We start from the raw sequence: 22311 nt of genomic DNA on the forward strand, positions 1-22311 counted from the left end.
AAAGCAAATGTCTGCTGAATAGACTTGGGGCCATATTTCACGAGTATCTGTATAATGTGACGATACATACCTGCTTTGCTGCAATCCGAAGATACTTTATTCTAATCATCAATTTTGTTATTACTGCGAGAAGTTTATACTATTATTCTATTCTACTATATGTTACCATTATTGTTACCATCATCACACGACTGTCATGACTATAATAATCATTGCACCATGCTCGTTTGTAGTTTTTTATTCAAATTTTGATTTATTTTCGTATCTCTCGATGGAAAGTACATATATCATATGAAATTACGATAATACATAATGTCAAGCTTTGATATACAAGAAAAAATACGGAGTGCATAGCGGTCGATGTGTCAGTACAATGTATCAATAGAATTAAAAGACTGCTGTAGAGAAATACGATGGAACCTACTTGAAAGCAAGCTTGTTGAGGGTAGGTGTCAACAACAGCCAAGTGTAAAGAACAGGACGAGGAACACGAGTACAACTAAAGATCAAACTATAAAAAAAAAGTTTTAATCTTGAAATCAGTGACAAACACTTATACACTGATGCATAATCTACGCCGTCTAACAGTTTAATGAGTGAGCTTTGAAAAGTTGTAGGATAAGCATCTTATACTTCATAAGATTCATTGCACATGACATTTAAAAAAACAAACAAACAAAGGAGACAAAATCACCAACACAGCTATTACAAAAACATATTCATCAAAATGACATACTTCGGGATTGTCATGTGACAGTGAGAAATTACATTGTACGGCACGTAAGTTACGGCACTTAAGTCACGTCTGCAGAATGTGGTTGTCTGTATAATATCTTTCACTATTTGTATTGAGAAGATTCTGTTATTGCCCCGGGTATTTTTGCCTTTCATTTTTGTTTCTTCTTTTTTTTTTCTTTTTTGTCCTAAGTTGCATCCGTGCTCCTCATCTGTATCTTACACTCTGTTCAGAATTTGGGACCTACTCTAAACAAGCTCGCTCTTAAGTATACACATGTAGGTTCCATCATATTTCTTTAGCGTTATTGAGCCAAACTTACGATGATTGACCGCTATGTTTTATATGTTTACATTAATTTACCGTGCATCCAAGCCGGATATCATGATTCACTATGTTTTATTATAATATTTGATTTACATTCCTTCATTGAGAAATTTGAAAATAAATTGAATTGAACTGAATTAATGTTTGCTGTTTTCATGACTGATCTTCTCGCTCTTAACTTCTGCCATTCCATTCTGAAACACTCGAACATGAAGCCGATTTGCATTATTCTCTCTGCAGCGCTCTTGTTTGCGTGTAGCAAATCTCAAGAACATTGCGGAATCTCTTTATGTTCTTTGCTAAGAATAGAACAACTACAACAACTAACAGCATTAATTCATCGAAATGAGTTGCATCCCGAGCAATTACCTCGCGCATCCGAGGTACGCCGTAAGAGGAGTTTCCTCATTTCCCATATCAGAGATTCGCACGCCCCTGTAGCGCAAGTGAGTGCGCCATATACCTTCTACGCAAGTTAGTCGACAAACGGTAAGGTTGATTTTTGTCACTATTTATCCACATTAAAGCAATTATGATTCCCTTTCTACGATGTTGCTCTCATATCGATCGAGTCTGATAGCATGTCTCCCCGGCGCAAAGAATTACAGTATTTATGGGCTCGTGTGTGTCTGGTCGAGAAGGCTGTGACTCTACCCATAGCAAGGCGCTTTCTGCATAATTTCTATTTGCACAGACATCGTACAGCTTTCGCCGCACAGCAGGGACGAGCGATACCTGAACTATAAGAATATTGAATGACGGTGCGTGGTGCATCCCTTAAGAATGTGCAGCTCCCGTTGTGCAGAAATACGAGTAAGCTACAGCTTACTCCCGCAAAATATTACTTGTATTCCCCTTTTCGGCCTACAAGTTATAGTTAAAAAGTGAGAATTACCATTTCGTCATCAACACTTCATATTCACTCTCTGACATGCTGTAGTGAGTACGAGACTGATGCAAACCCTGAAGGAGACCGAAACAAGGCGAGGACAAAGTAACATCATCAAAACCTGATACGTACCTTAACCTATAGCAGCGCTTTTGCGTGTGTAGAGCCTAGTGTGATGCTATTAATCGCTGATATTTACCAATCGCTGAAGTGCAGATACTTTGATACCTTTTGTTCAAGTCATCAATGGTGAGTGAAAACGGTAATCTGTGATTTGCAGGCCTAATGGAAATAAATATGACACGACTAGTTGATGGGGCAGTGTAAAGGCTCTTTAGTATTACGTTTACGTGACAGTGCATTTAGAGGTGTAACTACACTGACTAGGAAGGACCTCCCTGCACTGACGCATAATGCCGGACATAATATCATGACATTGTTTTGTTCTGCTTAATCAACTAAATACACGTTAATACGTCCATCATATAAGATTACTAAAAATCTAGATCTGGGCTGCTATTGTGATGCCTTTCCGTGTTATTTATGTTGATGTCACAGACGTACAGGAGAACTAAAAATACACGTAGGTGCACGGTCACAGAATCGTATCATGACCTATGACATTTTGAGGGACGCGTTCGCAAGGGAATCCCGAAGCATGACAAAAATAGCACTCGATCGATAGCTCATGTGTATTCACTTGGCAATAAGACTTGCAAGCGTCCGTGCTTTGTAATCACGTTATACTGCCGTTGTACCAGGATAATGAGGCTTCTCATTAAATAAAGAGAATCATGCATCCCTCCTCATCTTTCAATTCACTCTCTCATGCACTCTTCTTCCCTCTCACTTTCTGTTTCTGTATTTGAAGTGTTTTAAACTCCCTATCATCACGCACCTCCTTGCACATGCAGCATTTTAACATAATGCACTCACGTTCCATGTAATATCTATCTATCATATCTATATATCCGTCTGTTTGCCTGTCTGATGTCTGTCTTTCTGTCTTTGATATTTATCACCGTATTATATCAATGATATGTAAATATGACAGGTCGATTACTGTGCATAATCTTGATTATTGTGACCCTGCATCACTTGTAAGACCACCAAAAACTCGCCAGGCAAGCATCTTTAATTTAGAGCATATTCTGAAAGGGCAGACTTTACGCTTTAAAGTGATATATAATGTATAACGCAGTTCAAATGGACTCTCCTATCACCTACCTCTATAAACCATTGGACAGAATGCACACACTCTGGAAAAGTGTGTACATTGTATAGTCCTACTGACAAAAAGAGGCTCTGAAGTATAGGGTCTATAGTCAAGTGCTTTGATAATCTGATCGTTAACTGGCGGCGTGAAATGAGTGGGACTAAAAAGAGGGTGTTGAATTTTACAGCAACAACAAAAAAGAGATTATCAGATTAAGTTGAAATTAACCATGCTCTATTAACGCATTCTGTCCAAGTCTAATATAAACTTTAAAAACAGTAGCATCATTATTCCAAAAGTTATTACAGTTGAAATTGAAGACTGTGTAAAGTGTTTTTACAAATCAAAAAGGGGACTCTAATCACGTCATCCTACAAACAGTGTTGTAGAAAAACTGCTAGACACGATTTCCCCTTTGTTTTATGATTCCCAACTTTATAACATAATGTATCGAGACTTACTCATTCAGAAACTATGAACAAATCAAAACTGACTGATGGGTTGATCCGTTTCACCTATTTTAGTCCTCCCAAAAAGCAATGCGTGCAAAATGTTTTGTTGTTGTTAGTGTTGTTGTTGTTGTTGTTGTTGTTGTTGTTGTTGTTGTTTGTTTGTTTGTTTTTTATGCACGGTCACATTTGGGACACCTAATACAGTTACTAATCGCGAACCTGTAATTACCCCCAAGCCTTGGTTTCGTCTTCATGTATTTATACCGTCGCTTTGGTGATTCAACATAGCTCGGGAAAGAGAAGGGGGGGGGGGGGGGAGGGGGAAAGGAGGAGAAGGGGGAGGGAGGGATAGAGTTGGACGGCATAGAGTAGTTAACGGTATACTCGCAGTAATCAGTAGTTCCTTGATTGTCGGACGCTCGTTCGGGAGTAGGGCCTACATTGTATTATCTATACATACCTGCTGTTGTTTTCTTCAACCTAACAGACAATGCGGAATTTTCAAGAAAGTGAAGGTGAAATGAAAACAAAAAGATTTCATCAAAAACTTCCGACTTCAAACGTTGACAGAAGTAATGCAAGACTGGCATGCAAAACAAAATTCATCAGGGAAAAACTAAATGTAGTGGAAAACGATTGCAAATCTAGACAACTTTCATGTCTTTGCTATCATGGAGATCATCCGAATCTTGTTCGGCGGCTGGCGCTATTGTAAATACCTGACATTAAGTTAGGGAGTAGGCCCTACGATGTACATTATTACCTGCTGTTGTTTCTTCAACCTAACAGACAATGCGGAATTTTCAAGAAAGTGAAGATAAAAATTCCATCAAAAACTTCCGACTTCAAAAAATAGTTTGTAAACGTTGACAGAAGTATTGCAAGACTGGCACAACATTCATCAAGAACAAACTGAATGTTATGGAAAACGATTGCGATTCTAGACAACTTTCATGCCTTTGCTGTCATGGGGATCGTCCGAATCTTGTCTGGCGCTAATACATGTACCTAACATCATTTTGTTTCCGAGAATTCCCAATATACCAGTCAATGTGAGGCAACTCTGTTCTCTTCGCTGCTTCGTGAATTTACTAGTTTCTTATTATTCCAGTGCGAGCTGTAAAACAAAATGGCGTCGGCATCCAGTCTAGAGGAAGTGAAGGCATCCATGGCAAATATGGAGAAGCTCTTGCAGAAGATTGAGGAGAACGGGAGAGACAAACCGAATGAGGTGGTTCACAAGAAGAGAGACGACGGCATGAAGGTACAAGAATCTGATTGCTCTTCTGGTCAGACGATTAGAATCGCAAAAGCACTAATGACGCTGAATATGGTTGATTAAAACATACTTTCTTTCATTATTCTCTAAACAATGGCAAGGATTATTCTCGCCACATTCCCTGACCAAATAACTCATTGTTCTTCTATATTTCAATGTTGTGATTGATTATAAGGCGACGATTAAGAATCGAGACTGAAACGTTCAATCAAGTTCATTATGGTATAATTATGTATAGCTATATAGTACAAGTCATTGAATGAAAATTTCTTATGTCCTGTTGCCTACTTTTTAACAATCAGGGAGTCATATACTGGTAATTATGTCAATGATTAAATAGTCTGTTTTTTACGTTGGCCAAAGCCAACTTCTCGCGTAGGCCTATCAATTTATTCTAATAACCGATTAGCTTCAGAATTATAAAGTGTCCTTATTTTTTTCGGAAAATGTTGATAATAATGAACTTATTATCTAATTAGATGTAATCTAGATTTTTTTTTCAGAAGAGCAATCACTTGTTACCATTATCTTCTCTCATGCGATTCTTTTTATAAGGGTAAGTATGGGTGGTGATTCTTTTTTTGTATGTCCACTCCTCATTCACGTCATTGGTATTGAATCAAGCAGACATTTTGAATTCACTTCAGACGCATAATGGATTGAATGGATTCATTCACACTTCTTACGTCAACATTACGCCATTCTAGAACATTCCCATTTACTTGACATGACCGTCCTCCATACGCTAATGCTATTATCGAAATTATTATGTCACAAGTTAGTGATGTCGGAACTGAGTTTTGATAACACTTGCTTGTTTGCGTTCCTCAGGATTTGTAAAAAATGGATCCTCTTTTTCAGTCGTGAACAGAGTCAGAAAAGGCAATTTAAAATATTATAATATATACCCTGCATACATCTGTACAATTCCTTCTGATTACTGCAAAGGGTCAGAAACCCTTCCTGCTCTTTATGAAATTGCACAGAGACACACCTTCAAACAAATCGAAATGAAGATAATTAATATGGACTTTGATCGCATGGCGTAGAAGCATATAGATTGACAATTTGAAACTAATCGAATAGGACTGGCAGGGGAAAACAACACACGTACTGCATTGTTCACTTTCGCAAAGGACCTTCTCGATACACCGGGTGAATTTCAAATAACATGTTTCAATGAGCAATAACTATTGATTGAGAATCTTTTGAATTGCGTGTGGTCTCATTTTACAATCACCCGTCACGGACAGGTACATTACATTGTATGCCTATAGTTGCGCTTTCGAATGGGGGGGGGGGGGGGATTGGATGGATGTCGGGATTTCCCAACGTTACTTCACTTCGAAATGTCATGTTATTGGCAAAGAGGCACGTAATCGTGTGCCAGGAACCCAGCCCCTTCAACACACCCTGTGACTCATAATCCCATTCATTAAAGGTATCCATGAATTTCCCTGTACTAGAAATAATCAAAGAATAATTGTAAGCTTCCCTGTGCTTTCGTACGTTATAATGTAAGTCAGTAAGAACACGTGCCTTAAAATGAACCCTACTTATACCTAAAAGGTGTAGCCACACACCAACGCTTATGGAATTATTACTGAGATAAAGTTCAGGTTTAATAAGCTACCCCCCCCCCCCCTCCAAAGAGAAAAAACAACAGCAAACGAACAAACAAACAAACAAACAAACAAACAACAACAAGAATATAAGCATAAACTATATTACTTTCAATTGCATTTGGATTGCCACCTGCTACAGAGGGAGAGAGAGAGAGAGAGAGGGAGAGAGAGAGAGAGAAACGGGGGGGGGGGAGTTGAGGTGAGTGAGTTGAAAAATATCAGAAACTGCTTTCCCCTGTAGACTTAATTGAGAATAGAATTCTTGAATAATATTTTACCTATTTATACAATACATATTTTTATATGCATGATGTACGTTAATATGAATGTTAGCTATATAACTGATGCCATGATACTGCAGTGGTACTCGCGTCAGACGAATTATCTGTCAGTGGTAACAAAGAGGAAACGGCTATATTAATGATAAACACGTATACAGAATACAGTATCACCCAATTTCTTCACTTTCAAGAGATTTTATACCGGTCTAAGGAGATATACTTGATGAAGCCAAAACAAGCATACACATGAGGTATGAAATCATCAGTAATAATGAGTGTTTCTTGTATGACAGAAGATAAATCCTTCTTTCGTGTTTTAATGAGCCAAATTCTAACCCAACGCCACTCTTTGATGTGATTTGTTGCTTTCGTTTTAAATGCTACAGAAATGTCTTATGAAACCATAGTGAAAGCATTTAGATGTGCTTTAATTAGAGAAAGCTTTAATTGCAACAGAGAAACCGCAGAAACAATAAGCATGATAAAGCAGGTATTCAGACTGTCGCATGCATGCAGTTCACCATGGGAAGTCGAAATCACTTGTGATTGTTCGTTCTATCAAAGTATCCGCATGATTATGGAGGATAGGATAAGTTTTCTAAGTCTTTTCTGTCTTTTTTGTTCCGTTGTTGTGCTTTTGATCTATAGGTTGATGCCCGAGTCCGGGTAAACATCATCACCGTCGGCGACATCGACACGTTGAAGGAGGAATTCAACTGCGAACTCGCCCTGACCATCAAATGGAAGGAACCAAGCATCAAGGGGCTCAAAGCTGACGTGAGTATAGCATAACTTTTTTGTGATATCAAATTGAAAGTCACTAGCTTAACTCTTTATTTGCCATGGTGGAAACCCCCTGTGTGCCACGTTATTCTGGGACACGAAGGTAGTCATGCTTTGGAAAAGAATTCTGCTTTTCCAATCTATATAACTTCTACAAATTTCTGTTAAGCTTGACATAATAGTGAGCAAAGATGAAGAGGAATGCCAAGCTTTGCCTTGATATAAAGTGTATGACAAATGTATTTCTATTTCTATAATGACCAGTTGCTACATTACTGTGAAGGCATGACTTTTGCACATGAAACCGTGAGAGAAACTTAGAATTTACACGCAAATGTAGTAGGGAACACCGCTTGATAGTCAATCACCACATAGAATGCAAGCTGTATGTAAAAGGAACAAAAGCGCCAGAAAAGCCTTCATTGTACCGCGGGATTAGGCGATTTATCGATCGGTTTAAGCGGATTAGTGGGTTTGAGCAGAATATGCGAAGTTGGCACGCCGTCGACTGAGTAGGACGTGCGAACATGGCACATAAAGAGTTAAGTAGATTAAAAATTGATATGAAAATAACCAAAGAGTGTAGGAGGATCGAGTTACACATTGCAAAAATCTTGTAAGGGAGAATAATCAAATCCAAGAAATTTCATCCACTGGTTACGTGTACACTAGAGTTATACGTGATTGTACAAGTAAATTCCGAATGGGAAGGAGTATTTTACTTCAAGTATAAAGTTATATTTTTTTGTTATGTGTTTTATAAAGGGAAAGATCATTTAAACATTAACCCATTAGTATAATGTAAATGTATATTTTCTTTTTCAGGAGAATAATTCTGTATGAATACAGGACTGTACAAAAATATGATTATTATGGAATTGCGTATAACTGATGTGCCTTCTGATTGACTCGTATTTCTGCAGGAGATAGACTGGAGCGAACACTGGGACCCCCGAATCTATTTCTTCAACGCCGTCAGCATTGACAAGTACGAGGTGAAGCACCGCGTGGGACTCAAGTCGCCGTACGATGACGAGACAGACCCGATTCCGGACGCTCAGCTGTCGATCAGGATGAAAGGCACCTTCAAGTCCGTCATGAGGCTGACCGACTTCCCTTTCGACTACCAGGTGGGTTGGACAATACAGATACATATCACTTGCACGACTGCCACAGTCGAGCCGCTGGCTGGTAAGGCTTTAAATTTCAAAATTCTCCAAGCTTCAACCACAATGTGTGAGCTTTACACCACTCCGAGGTGGATACCGGTGTCTTAATACTGCAGATACACGATTTGTATTGTGTCCATGTTTGATAGTCAAATGTCTACAGGTATTGCGTGTACATAAAGCAGGATTTTGTATCATCCACTATTTTTCTATAAATTTTTGGCAGATAGCGCCCTCAGTGGATAACCTTGAGAAATTTAAAATGTTGGGTCATGTGGAGTATGAGTTGCTCTACCCACGTGCCAAATATGACGGTCATACATCATATAATACAGAACTTATATGGGGGGACACTGTGCCCCCCCCCCCTTGGCTTCTAAGGGGTCAAAATTGAATTGAATTGAATTTATTTATTTGACCACAGTAAAAAGCCTGCTATCAGCTATAAGCTGTTTTTCAGCAAGGCCGTGAAATGATAACAAAACATAGAAATCATACATTGAAGAGAATGCACATAAAAAACACAAAATAATCATTACCAACGAACGCCAGAAAAAAAAAATGAAAAAAAAAAAAGTCATAGAGTATACATTGTGTAAGTACAGGCAAAAAAAAAAAAAAAAATGAAAATGAAACATGTGACAAGTTATTAGGAGATAATAATTACATAAGCATTGTGTACTTTAATAAATTTAATATAATCAAGTAGAATAATTAGCAAAGAAGATGTGCGAAATTGCTCTTGAGAATGCAGTTGTTGAAGTTAAGGATCTTGTTTCTGTTGGTAATGTAATGAATAATCTCGGCGCCGAATATAGAGTGCTATTTTTAAGAATAGTTGATTTGGGCTTTATAGGGTTAAATGAAAGAAAGCTATCATTCAGAGGGGTTGAAGGTTCAGGTATGAGTTTCTTCCATTTGTCTGCCCCTCGTTAATTTACAGATCAGCAGTTGCGATCTTAACAAATTTGATTTGTATATAGAGGGAGACAAATATTGAAGAAACTCACACCTGCATAGTATTCTTCCTTGATATTATATACACTAACAGAATAAATGCAATTATATTTCTAACTATCTCTCTCTCTCTCTCTCCCTCTGCCTGCATTGTATCTATGACGGAATCAATCAATCGGCATCGTAAAAGTTTCATCAAAATCAGACAAACAACGAAGTTATGCATTTTCTTTTTCATTTTTGCAGAATTTGTTTCCAGAAAAATAGCAATCATGGTACGTTAATTAACATCTAAATGCAAATAAGAAAAGTTGACGGTAATGATAAAAATATAAGTTTTTTTATTTTTCACTTGCACTCAAATTTGTGCTAGATCTTCGTTCTTTATTGGACTTATTTCTAAGGAGAAATTGTATCCTTCTGATTTTCAACACCAGAGTTTCAATGATTTGACACTGATGACGTTGCGACGTAATTATGCCATCGAATCCATTGATCGTTTACATTTTTTTTTTCTGGTCAGATTTACCCCGCTTCTTAAAATCTTCTTCTTAATCCTGTTTGTCTGGTACCTATTCGAGAAAAAAAATGAATGCTTTAATGATTATTGTGACGATGATTATGCAGAATCTGACCATCAAAATCATGTCTGACTGGCCAAAGAAAGTGATCGAGTTTAGCAAGGACATGACTCAGAAGGACAGCGTCCGAACGGACACATTCACAGGTGAGACATGTAAACACCAGTCAGCTGTTTTTCCTGGTGAATTTTTCATTGTTTGTTGAACAGACTAATAGTTTTATCATACGTGATGATTTACATCAATACATCATTCATGTACACTATATATTATGTCATTTAATTGATATAAAATCTTTTGATGTATTTTTGTGACTGTAATATCCACACATGGTGCTCTTCAATCAAGTGCAAATTTAAATCGTCACGGAGTCTGTAAAGTGGATGGCATAAAGCATTGGATTTTCTTGTCTTATAATTTCGGTCTATTTCCAACTTACATTACATTTTCTTAAATTATTTCCTTGTAATTGGAAAGCGTATAATATTACATAACAACGGATTATGGTCATTGAGTGACGTTTAGTTGGCATGAAATACAAATCATGTTGTAAAACAAAAAATCGAAACTTTATTTTTTCATATTCAATATTATCGGTTTTGCGTTACAACTCTCTACAAATTCTTTAGATCCTGATGAGGAACCAATCCAAAATTACGTTGAAATTTTCGATGTAATAGAGTTTAGAATTCATTCTTTTTCTCAATCCAATTTTGGATTGGTCCCTCACCACATTCTTATAGATTGATTTCCCATAAGACTAAGGAATTTAAGGAAAAATGATGCTTCACAGAACTATCGTAAGAGCCTGTATGCTCACTTGGCTGTTGTTGTTGCTGTTTTGTTCTTTTCTTTTTCGCTACCAAAATTTCACGACCAGTGCCCCGCACGTAAACAGTAGCCCAAACTGTGTAAGTTCCCTTTTCTTTCAGAATGTTGTATATTTAAAAATCGTTCCTTTCTTCATGCAAAAAAATCTTTCTCATTTCTTCATTTTCACTTATTTTCATGCTCCGATCCCCATCCTTCTATCGCTGCACTGTCACTTATTGTCTCTATACACAACATTGTTGCCATAGTGATGATTGTTCTCCCTATCTGCTGATGGCTGAGCAGGAGGACAAGAGTGGCGGCTGATGAAGCATGTTGATGCAGCCCCAGTGGAGGAAGAGAAGATGAGTTCAGGGGCGGTCAACGCGTACCCCCTCTACAACATCACCGTGAACGTAAAGAGGATCCCGAACTACTACATGTGGAACGTCGCCTTCATCATGGTAATTTTGAAGTCAGTAGTTACTCATTGCATTATGAGAGAATTAGAAAGGTGTGTGTTGGGGGGGGGGGGGCGGTTCTCAATCTATGGTGCTAAACTTGTTGAAGCCACTTCGAATAATGTTTCACAAACAGGCAATGTATTACTAGTCCTCATGTACTGGTTTGCGTGATGTTTGATGTATCGTATCAAAAATCAAAATGTATACAAGAATAAACCTCTTCCAAGTGCGAGACTTTGAAATTCTGCTTTGCCATTACAGACAAGTAATACAGCTATAAGCTTTTGAATCTTTGTATTCATTTCTTCCTCTATGGCTAAGAGATTAGAGCGTTGAATCCAGCAGGTAAAGAGGCTTACGTTCTGTCTGTAATGATAATAATTATTTTATTACCATCACCTTCAGCATTTCAACATCATCATCCTCTTATCCTAATCACAGCTTACCATATCTTTCCTTGCATCTAGGAAATAAAACATACAAAACCCTTACGTATTATAATATGTTTAGGTCTTTTCCCCATATTGCCAACCAAATTATGTATAAATATGTATAGGTTTCCTCGGCTGCCACTTGTTCAAGCATCCGTTTATAGTGGCAGTCCTTCTTCTGCATAATTCCTAAGGTATATTTGCAAATTTGGTGATACAATTTATATTTGTATTCATGGAATTTATGTATGTACATCTTTTTCCCGAATCGTATACATTACAGATGATTAAACAAACAAACAAACAAATAATAATGTGGAAATAAATTGTCACACCATGACTCCGATACTTTTAATGCCCCAACCTAGACGGAGTAGATGTGACCTCAAATGGGCTTTCGAGGCATAATTCCATGTTTAATAATTCGCTTTGATTCCTACTAGTTTTTCATCACGCCGCTCGCCTTCTCATCCTTCGCTGTGGACTTGTCGGCGCCCGAGGACCGGCTGGGCGTTACTCTCACCCTGCTTCTCACAGCCGTGGCCTTCAAATTCGTTGTCGCCCAGAGTCTTCCCAACACATCATACCAGACGCTACTGGTTAGTACTATTATCCGTGTATCTTTGTTATTGCAACTGAACCCAATCTAACGTTTACAAGCTAACATGCACAGAACGAATTTAAGATAACACCAATGGTAATTTTGCTGATGACTCTGACGACACCGATGATTTTAATTATGTTATATTGATCGTGTAGAAACAGAGGTTATGTATAAGCACGTTTTACTACAATTTTGCGTGTTTACATGTTCTCGGTTATTGCAGGAAGAGTTGCTTTTATCAAAGATACTTTCTTAGAAAATCAAAGAATTTCAGAATGAAATTGGGGGTATGTTTGCGTGACATCACATTTTTGTCATTCTAGGACTATTACGTCCTGTGCTGTATGGTTCTTTTGTGTGGGGTCGTCATCCAAAACGCCATCGTGTCAGTCTTCACCAACTCCGTTGACGCCATATTCTTCGACTTGGTGTCAGGCATCTTTCTGGCGGGAGCCCTGATCATATTCAACGTCGTCTTCGTTATCATGGCTTGTGTGAAGGTATGCATGTCTATCAGTTACTAACAAGGACAATGACACTATTCTACAACAACAACTGACTCTTACTATACCATTATTAAACAATTATTACTGATAAAGTAATATATCGTTGGTAATCATGATAGCAGCAACTGAATTTGAAATTCGCCAGTAAATGGCCTCATTTAACAAAGGAAATTTATAAAATCTACCCTACCAATGACTCTGTCGTCATCTTTGTCCTACTATACTGCCAGGTAAGTGGATCTTGGTCAGGAGGGACACAGCCCGTAAAAATATCTTGAGAGACTCAGAATTTTCAATTAACGAGTCACGAGGTCAATACGTGTAACCATATAAAATATCGCAGAGGAGGTGCTGTTGGACTTATCAAACAGCACTTTAAAGCACACTTGAGCCTGTTTGTCATGGGCCATCCCGCGAGCCCGACACCCGCGAGTCACACGGTCCATGACTCGTATGTTACAGTCCATGATCGAGCTATAGGCATATGAGGCCCATGAGTCCGTCAATAGGCAACAAAAAACAAAAACAAAAACAGAAATGCGTGCATTATTCTCCATGATGTAATGTCGGTCCCATGGGCTCTTTTTTATTTTTGTCTTGCGCTAGTGTCGGACTCGAGTGTCGTGCTTGCCTATTGTCGGATTCATGTGCCTTTTTGGCCTGTTTCGGACTCATTGGCTTTGTTCGCCTAGTGTCGGATTCATATAGGACTTGTTTGCCTATATTGTTGAGGTCGTGGACTGTATGACTCATGAGCTGTATGATTCGGCGGCTCTGTGACTAGTTGGCTGTCCATGACTCTTGGATGTCAGACTCGTGACGCACCCATAAAGGGGGGGAATTCAGTCCAAATATAAGTTAGTTTGATAAGAAAGAGTAAAATAATACGAGTTCAACGGTATAAATTTGATTAAAATCAGATGAAAAATAGGGAAGTTATGACATTTTGAAATTCCGCTATTTTCGGGGAAAACAGTTCTTGAACAGTCAAAATGAATGTGCAATAGGCAAAGTAAGCATGCCATTCCCTCACAATTTACCATATATGATTTGTACACAAAAATTTTGAAATTTCCCGTTTTTCATTCAAACGCAATTATGCCCGAGGCTCAACTCCTCGTATCTCTAACTCATTACTACTCTGAAGTTATTCAACCAGGAATATCGTCATGTTTCAGACTTCAATGACAAAAACATTGAATATTCGTCATGTTTTTGTACACGATCAAATTGTAAGGGTATGACAATGTTTAGCTCACTCATTTGCATGTTCACATCCACTATACAAAAACTGTTTTGGAGAAATTAGCAAAATTTCAAATTATAATAACTTCCTTATTTTTCATCCGATTTAAGTCAATTTCTTACTGTTGAACTCGTAAGATTTTACTCATTTTTATCAGACTAACTTATATTTGGACTAGATTTCTTCTTTAAAGCTGGACGTGTCGGGAAGGTAGCCGTGACGAACAAGATATCAAACCCTGAGTAAACGTAAAGATAATTCTCCTCCATTCTCTCACATACTCTGTTGAAATGCTAGCATTTGAAGTTGCAAGACAAAAAAGAAAATACCCTTCCCATCTTCCCTCGTCAAATAGAGGTTCTTATCATCTTGAATTTGGCTAAAAGAATTGATCCCGTCAAACATGTCAAATAATAACCAACATGATTGTTTTCAGGTTGATTTTCTCCTCCAAAATTGCAGCATATTTTCCAAACACAAGAGAATGAGAGAGAGAGAAAAAAAAGCAAATACCCGATGTAATAATCACGTTTAAAATCTTGTTTAGAACGATGAGAAATTATAGATATTATAATCTGATTGCTCTGTGGTTAAATTTGTAGCTAATTCTACTGCACAAAATAATTTGCAGCCGAGTCCTTTCTCATATTTTTTTCTCTCTGATTATACTACATATATCTTGTTTTGATCAGCCACATTTCACATTTTCGTTGTTTGATTTACAGTCATGGAGAGTATGGAGCCACATGAAGAAAACAACAAAGAAATACAACGTAAGTATAAATTCAAAGAACATTAAATTGAATCACATGAAATCCAAGTTGTTGTTTTTCAGTATTTCATGATAATGAGTCAGTGCAATACCAATATGCAAGAAACAAAATTCTATGTCAGCTATGTTCCTTGTTAATGTTGCGCCTGAAACGTCCACTTATGGGGTTCCGATCGTTTTCAGTACGCTCCTATACCTATATGAACTTGATGCATTTTAGTTTTGAAGTGGAAATACTTCCCCTAATGAGCATAAGAAGAATGATGTACATAATTTCATTAGGGGATATACATGCATTAAAACATTGAATCCCTTTTCATATCTCCTTGTTTGTATATGTATAGGATTTGTGCAATGAAATCAAGTCAAGACTGGAAGCCAAGTCGAAGGTAAATTGCTAACCGTAGCCATTTTCCCTTCTAGATACATGTAAAGGGATATTTGGTTGGGAATATGTAAACATAGAGATGGGCATTATGTCTTACCAATGTACTACTACCTAGAGTAAATCTTTCATAACATTTGATATACAATAATCATATGCAATCATTACACAGAACACTTTGCGATGAATAGGAATCGGATGACTAGAATGCATAAATTCGGGTAGTCTGCCAATGGTTTGAAGTGGATCAGTTTCAGGTCAGCCCGTGGCAAGCAAACAAGCAAGAAAAATGGTAATAATAGTTGATATTTGTTGAGCGCCTTTTCCACTGGATATAAAGCGCCATGAGATGTCATCTCTGATAGCCAATATGAAAAATACAATTACCTGGCAGTGACAGCATAAGTCCAGTGCATGTTTGATAGGAATGTCAACTCAATTCAATTCAATTCAAATCAATTCAATTCAATTCAAATCAATTCAATTCAATTAAATTCAAATCAATTCAATTCAATTCAATTCATTTCAATTCAATTCAAACTCTATTTCGTTTTTCGAAAAGAACATAAACATTTCACTTTCATAATTATGTATGTCATAATAGGTCTTGTTTTCATTATTGAAATAAAGTGGACATTGAGAAAAAGAAAAGCTTAGTTCAGGTTTTATTCTTTAAGTTTGTGTATTTCTTTCTTCCATTAAGAGCAGCGAAGTATTATTCATGAAGATTATGTAGACAGTAGAAAAGATAATGTAGGAGTTGTCAATTCCGTAACATAACCAACAAAGGTAAACACTGCTACTCGTTGAAGAGCATAAAAGAAAGTAATAGAAATATCTAAGGTGATATCTTAAGTCATCACATTATCATTATGTAAAGCACAGCTCTTCCTAGAGTTCGCGACCTCAATATAATAAAGCAACACCGGCATTTTAGTTTTCATTTAAAGTGTACTATGACACTTTTCTTCTTCTTTTTTCTGAAGGAAAAACAAATCATACTAGAACGTATATCATGTTTTGCATTTGCCGGTAAAGATTAGTGTTCAGGAGTGTGGTTTGTTGGTATATCAGTAATATTTCCAGTTAATGTAAATTTGTTTCTCTACCTTATCTTCATTTTTCTTCTTCTTCTTCTGCTTCCTCATCTTTGTTCGTGTTATAATTGTGATGAAACGTAGCGGTGATGTGTCTGTGCTTTGCAGTCGTCTTTCTGTACACTCACTCATTATTATTTGACTATGATTTTAAGCGTATAACATGTATAAACATTATTTTTTCCCTTCACCATCACAATCTGTTAGTTCCGTTTGGGCAGTGCACTGTTACCGCTTTAAGAGAAGATGTTGCATGCAATATGTTTTCTTTTTCACTTTCGTTCAATCTTTTGAGAGATTCTTAGAGTGTTATTGACAAAATATGAGAAAAGACATAGTCCTCGCATTTAAAAACATCATGTTCTACTTGTTCATCACGATCGTGCGCTACATGGCAGCGCAGTGGTCAACTATTGACGTTCACTCAAGGGGAGAATACTGGCTTTGGAAAAAAAAAATAAGAGAAAAACAAAAACGAAGCGAAATCAAAAGTTGAGTTCATCGCGCCAGAACATCAAATGCAACATGCAAGAAAACCTTCAAGTAGCGTATATGGATAAAAGACATTTAAGGACGAAAAAAAAAAAACCAAAGCAAAACGGGAAAAAATATAGACAATAGTGGTCTTTAAGATAATGTTTTGTTCTTCCGCAGCCAAAAGAGGAAACCTCGCCAGTGCAGGAGGGACCCATAGCCACCACAGCAAACCTCTAAAACCCCGATGCACTGAATTTGGGGGAAACTTTGAAAGAAGCTTCGCATCAGCTATTCCCAAGAAAAGTAAAGTAACCACCTGGATATCTCGTTTTCCAATTGCTTTGAAGCCACTTTAATACCACCATCTTGAACATCGCCCATTCACTTGTGTGTGGAGCTCACGACAACACGTGATCTTAGTAACATGACGGCGTGACGGCGTCAGATTTTTACAGCGTGAGCGGGCCAAGATAGAGTTCAGTAGCAGCAGCTCTGTCTTCTTCTTTGCTTTTTCAGCAGCAAAATATTTCAGTAATTTCGAGAATTTTACGAAAATATACCAAAGCATTCCTGTGGCTTGGTTTGGTTAATTCTAAGACACGTGTAATTTCTAGAATTGATAGTGTGTTTTCGTATAAACCAGCGTGATCCATTGTTTGTAGGTCACTATTGTGCCCAGGATAGCAATGCTAAATAGCTACGGTTACTCGTAATAGCCATGTGTTTAGCTCATACATAAATGCATGGAAGATAATAGATACCATGGAACCCTTTTTAACCTTCGCGCATTAGACAACCATTGCACGAGCATGCAATATAATATACGTGCGAACAAATTTACTATGATTATTATGGTATGGAATATCTTGTTTTCTTGTAACTCCATATGAAGTGATACTTAATCTAGATGGTGTACACGAAATTGTAAGTACACCTTTATGCATATTTTTTCCGAAATGCTCTGCAGTATTGCGATGGATTTTTTTTTTTTATTTGCTTGTACCATAATAAACCCCATCGCGCTTTCATTAGTCATAATGCCAGACTTGAAAATCATTGTGGAACAGAAATGACCATTACGTTTTAAAATTGGCACACAATTGCTGAGTTTCTTGCCTGTTTTATATCCGTACTTGCCAATATAAGAACTACTTATACAACTGTATTTACTTAGTGCATGTGTCAACGAATTTAGATGTTGTAATACACACACAAAAAAATCATTCATATTTTTTTCCTTAGATATAGTCTGAATATACGACAAAATGAACCATGGCATTGTCACTTGGGTAACAATGATAACTCATATGTTACGCACACACGCACAAACACATACACACACACACATACACACACACACAACGATCTTAACATAGAGCTCACACACATAAAGCATATAGAGTGCGATGAAATGCAATAGCTTGACATGAGATAAATATTACATGCATTACAGATTACAAGTACTCACTGAAGAATTTGTTAATATTTTGCAACTCTTATTCTATTTGATATTAACACAATCTGAGCATCAATTATACTATCAATCTCTTTGACGATGAGCCATTATTCATGCGTCAGCTTAACACTCAGTAACAACTAAATTGCAGACCAGCATATTTTTTTTTTTATCAGTTAACACGTAGCATATTGCAATATTCCTCAAGCACATAAATTCTGAAAGTACACGTGGCAGACACGAAGCAAGCGGAATAAGAATATACAAAGAGCAACAGAAAAAAAATGACAAAGAACTATCGGTCTAATACAATTATAGTCCTTATACCCTTTATTAAAAATTTTCTGTTTTCTTTTCATTGTTATGCTATATTTGTATGAGCTTTTGCAACTTTTACATGTGTGAACGAAGAAGCATGTCTCAGTCAGCCATTGCAGCGTTGTTTGTCTTTTAAGTCTTTTCTCTGTCTTTCAGTTGACAGTTGATTCTATTTTGTCATATTTATCATGTTTATGTCGTAAATTCCCGATTGTCTTTCGTTTGCTTATACCCCTTGATTGTTGATATAGTTGTGTATTTTCTCCGTATGGATGTATCATGCCAAGTGTGGAAGGCTCCGTTGTAAATAATTTTCATGTTTGAAGGGATATGAAATGCTGAGAAGATTGTTAGTTTCCTACGCAGAAAAACAACAACATATCTTTCATTCCATGTGTAAGCTTGTTTAATCGTCAATTCAGTTATTAAGCAAAATAATATACTTTGTACGCCCTCGTTTCCTAAAGAGCAAATTCCGTACTAGTTAACGACTAATATAAAGAGAAAGAATACCTTTATTTTTTTTCCACCACACCAGTGAACATTTAATCAAAATTATGAAAAAAAGTTGAAAACATTAGGAAATTGTGAAATGTTGCTATTTCATTTTTTACTTTTAATACTGAACAGTTCTCAAACAGTAAGGATGAGCTGACATGTCATCACCTTACAATTTTGTATTAATCGTGTTCAGAGAAAATGACAATATTTTTTTTCTTATTATATTATTTGAAAGGTAAGATCATGATATCATTCTAAACTGAATAACCTCCAAAAATCTAGATATGGGACTGGCGCATAATTGCCCATTGCGCTTAAACAAAAAACAAAACTGGAAACTTCCAAGATTGTGTACACAATGTGCATGGCAAGTTGTGAGGCGATGTCATCATCAACTAACTCATTCGCATGTTTATAGTGACTGATGCTGAAAAAAAAAACTGTCTTGTAAGATTAGGGCAACTTCCCTAGTTCCCTAATTTGCATCCGATTTCGATAAAATGTTCACTGTTGTGCCTAAGCACAATTTTACTCCCCTTTTTCAGATCGCTATAAAAATGGTTCGGAAATGACCTCCGGTATAACACGGCCCGGGTTTTGAATACTGTCGGTGCTGTTGAAACATAATACTAAATTTAGAAATTCATTCAACATGTATAATTTTTCATGGTAAGGTGCTATATAGCGTATACAAAGAGACAAAATATATCATCAAAATAATGATGAAAACGATTATGGAAAATTAATTCTGTAGTTATCACACTGGATCATTAGCCATTAAAGCACTTACAAATTAAATGTTGCCGTGCATTAGTGATTATTTCTTGGCTTGATCAAGTGGCTTTTGCTTGAGGAGCGATTTGTATTTCAGACTTGCCTATGTATTTTGTTATATTGTTTCTTTTTGTGCTAATTCGCTTATTCAGGAGAGAACAAATTTTCAGCAAAATTCATATATGAATACTATCTTTTAATCTGATGTACATACGTTTATCAGAAACGCATTCCTTGTTTCTAGTAATTCGTACAATCGTGCATGCATCCCTTTTAATGAGGCATATAATAATAATGATTATATATATATATGTAATAGACAGAGAGAGAGAGAGAGAGAGAGCGAGAAGGGGTCTCGTCCATTTACAACAGCAGTGTAGCTCCTTCATCATTTATATTCAGTGCGAGACCGAAAGCTCGGCAGTAAACACGCACGTTGATCACTATAGCTACGTCCACGAATGCTCTTCTTCTCGCACTGTATTTATATATATATCAATTATATTATATAATATATATATATATATATATATATATATATATATATAACACATAATATATACATTATGATTACACGTTATACATACAAACATAAGAAAACCAAAGCGACTTGTGCGAGTTGTGCATCTGTTTGTGCATTTTGTTTGTCCATGTGTTAATCCATCTGGTTATTTAATGCGCCAGACAGAATTTGTTAAAAGCACAAAGCGCGGTGCCCCTGGGTATGCAATGTGTTTTTTAAAGTGTGCCGCCATCTCTTGGTTGGAAGATTGTGTATCTGTAACAGTACGATCACGGCGGCCAAAATTTAGCTCGAGGTGATAAAGATCCTGAAGCCACGACAATTTAGTCCTTATCGTACCCTCGCGCGAATCAACGAATAACAAAATAATACTAATAATAATAATAATAATAATAATAATAACAATAACAATAATAATTATAATTATAATAATAATGATAATAACGATAATGATAATAATAATAATAATAATGATAGATAGATAGATAAATAAATACATAAATAAATAGGCCCATCACTAATTTGAAAAAGCCTTACCTTCCATTTTAAGTACTAGTACACCCCTACTTCGCACAAATGATCAGATACAATGAAGTGCTGCAATGAAGGTTTTAACAAATACCTAATCGCACAATAATGCACTTAACCATGCATAGACGTACCCATGCAAGACATGACTGGAAAACTGACTGCGACAGTTATCAGATTTTGCTTCTTAAATCATCTGTCGGATGCTTCAATGAATCAAAGAAAATAAAACAAAATTTGTCATTTGGACTAGAATCTTCCTTATTATCTCATACCCGGAAGGGTGATTTGTTAAACGTAATTGATATATCTTTTTAGGCAAATGTGTTACACTGTAATCAATCACATTATTAATCTTAATGAGGTGATTACATGCGATATGATATAAGAGCCTATAGCTGTCCATGTTATAGATTAGCTGTAAATTACTCTTTGACGGATATACGTGACATAAAATATAGGGCCTATACGAAGTGTAAATTTGAATCCCCCATTAAGTTGGAGAAAATTATTTCCATCACATTGGTACTTTTGACAATCTTACAGATACAAAATCAGTCAGAGGTGCCTATATACAAAACAGAAAAATACAAATGTCAAACTTCAAAACTTTTCCTATTTTTCGAAACCCTTCCCATACACATACAGTATATTTAACGTTATCATGGTATAATCAATTCTTAGTCCATCCAGACACAGATCCCTGGGGTACAGAATGATCTCATGTCTATAAATTAATTATGTTTGCGGTTTCCATTGTGTGGTTCAGGATACTGTATCTCATAGGAGTTACGTAGGGGTTAATTTTGGACTGCCGACTTCACTCAAATGCCTCTGTAAAACTAAGATCTATGGCACGATCACTAAAATCTGTTCGCTGTGATGCTCGCGAAGAAGAGTAAAGTCACTTTAAGTGACGACATGCAACTCGACATAGTCGTGATAGTGGAATAGCAATGCTTGCCGATGACCGATTTAGTTCGTACCTCAAGTCCAATTACTTTTTTTTCCCCATATGATATAGGGGCATTATAAAAAGAACAAATAACATGCAATCAATGTGAAAATGCAGAGGCACATCTGTATAGTAACAAAACAAACAAACTTGTGACGAGTGTGCCCTG

At 36.7% G+C, this 22311-nt stretch overlaps 1 protein-coding gene across 2 annotated transcripts; it reads left to right on the forward strand.

The window, feature by feature from the left end:
• Positions 1-1521: 1521 nt before the first annotated feature.
• On the forward strand, positions 1522-17968 carry LOC139720900 (cys-loop ligand-gated ion channel-like). 2 transcript variants are annotated; one of them, XM_071632228.1, is made up of 11 exons: positions 1522-1552; positions 4732-4884; positions 7454-7582; positions 8512-8718; positions 10342-10441; positions 11412-11569; positions 12444-12599; positions 12928-13104; positions 15082-15129; positions 15473-15517; positions 17265-17968. In XM_071632228.1, exons 2-11 carry the CDS (start codon positions 4750-4752, stop codon positions 17322-17324), a joined length of 1215 nt encoding a protein of 404 aa, XP_071488329.1. In that variant the 5' UTR covers positions 1522-1552; positions 4732-4749; the 3' UTR covers positions 17325-17968. The 2 variants fall into 2 exon arrangements, with proteins under 2 accessions (XP_071488329.1, XP_071488328.1); XM_071632227.1 differs by lacking the exon at positions 1522-1552 and adding an exon at positions 2090-2201.
• The last annotated feature ends 4343 nt before the right edge of the window (positions 17969-22311 follow it).

This window comes from Diadema antillarum, unplaced genomic scaffold (assembly GCF_040938485.1).
Source record: "Diadema antillarum isolate AM-2024a unplaced genomic scaffold, OU_Dant_1.0 scf00000134, whole genome shotgun sequence".
NCBI classification, from domain to species: Eukaryota; Metazoa; Echinodermata; class Echinoidea; order Diadematoida; family Diadematidae; genus Diadema; species Diadema antillarum.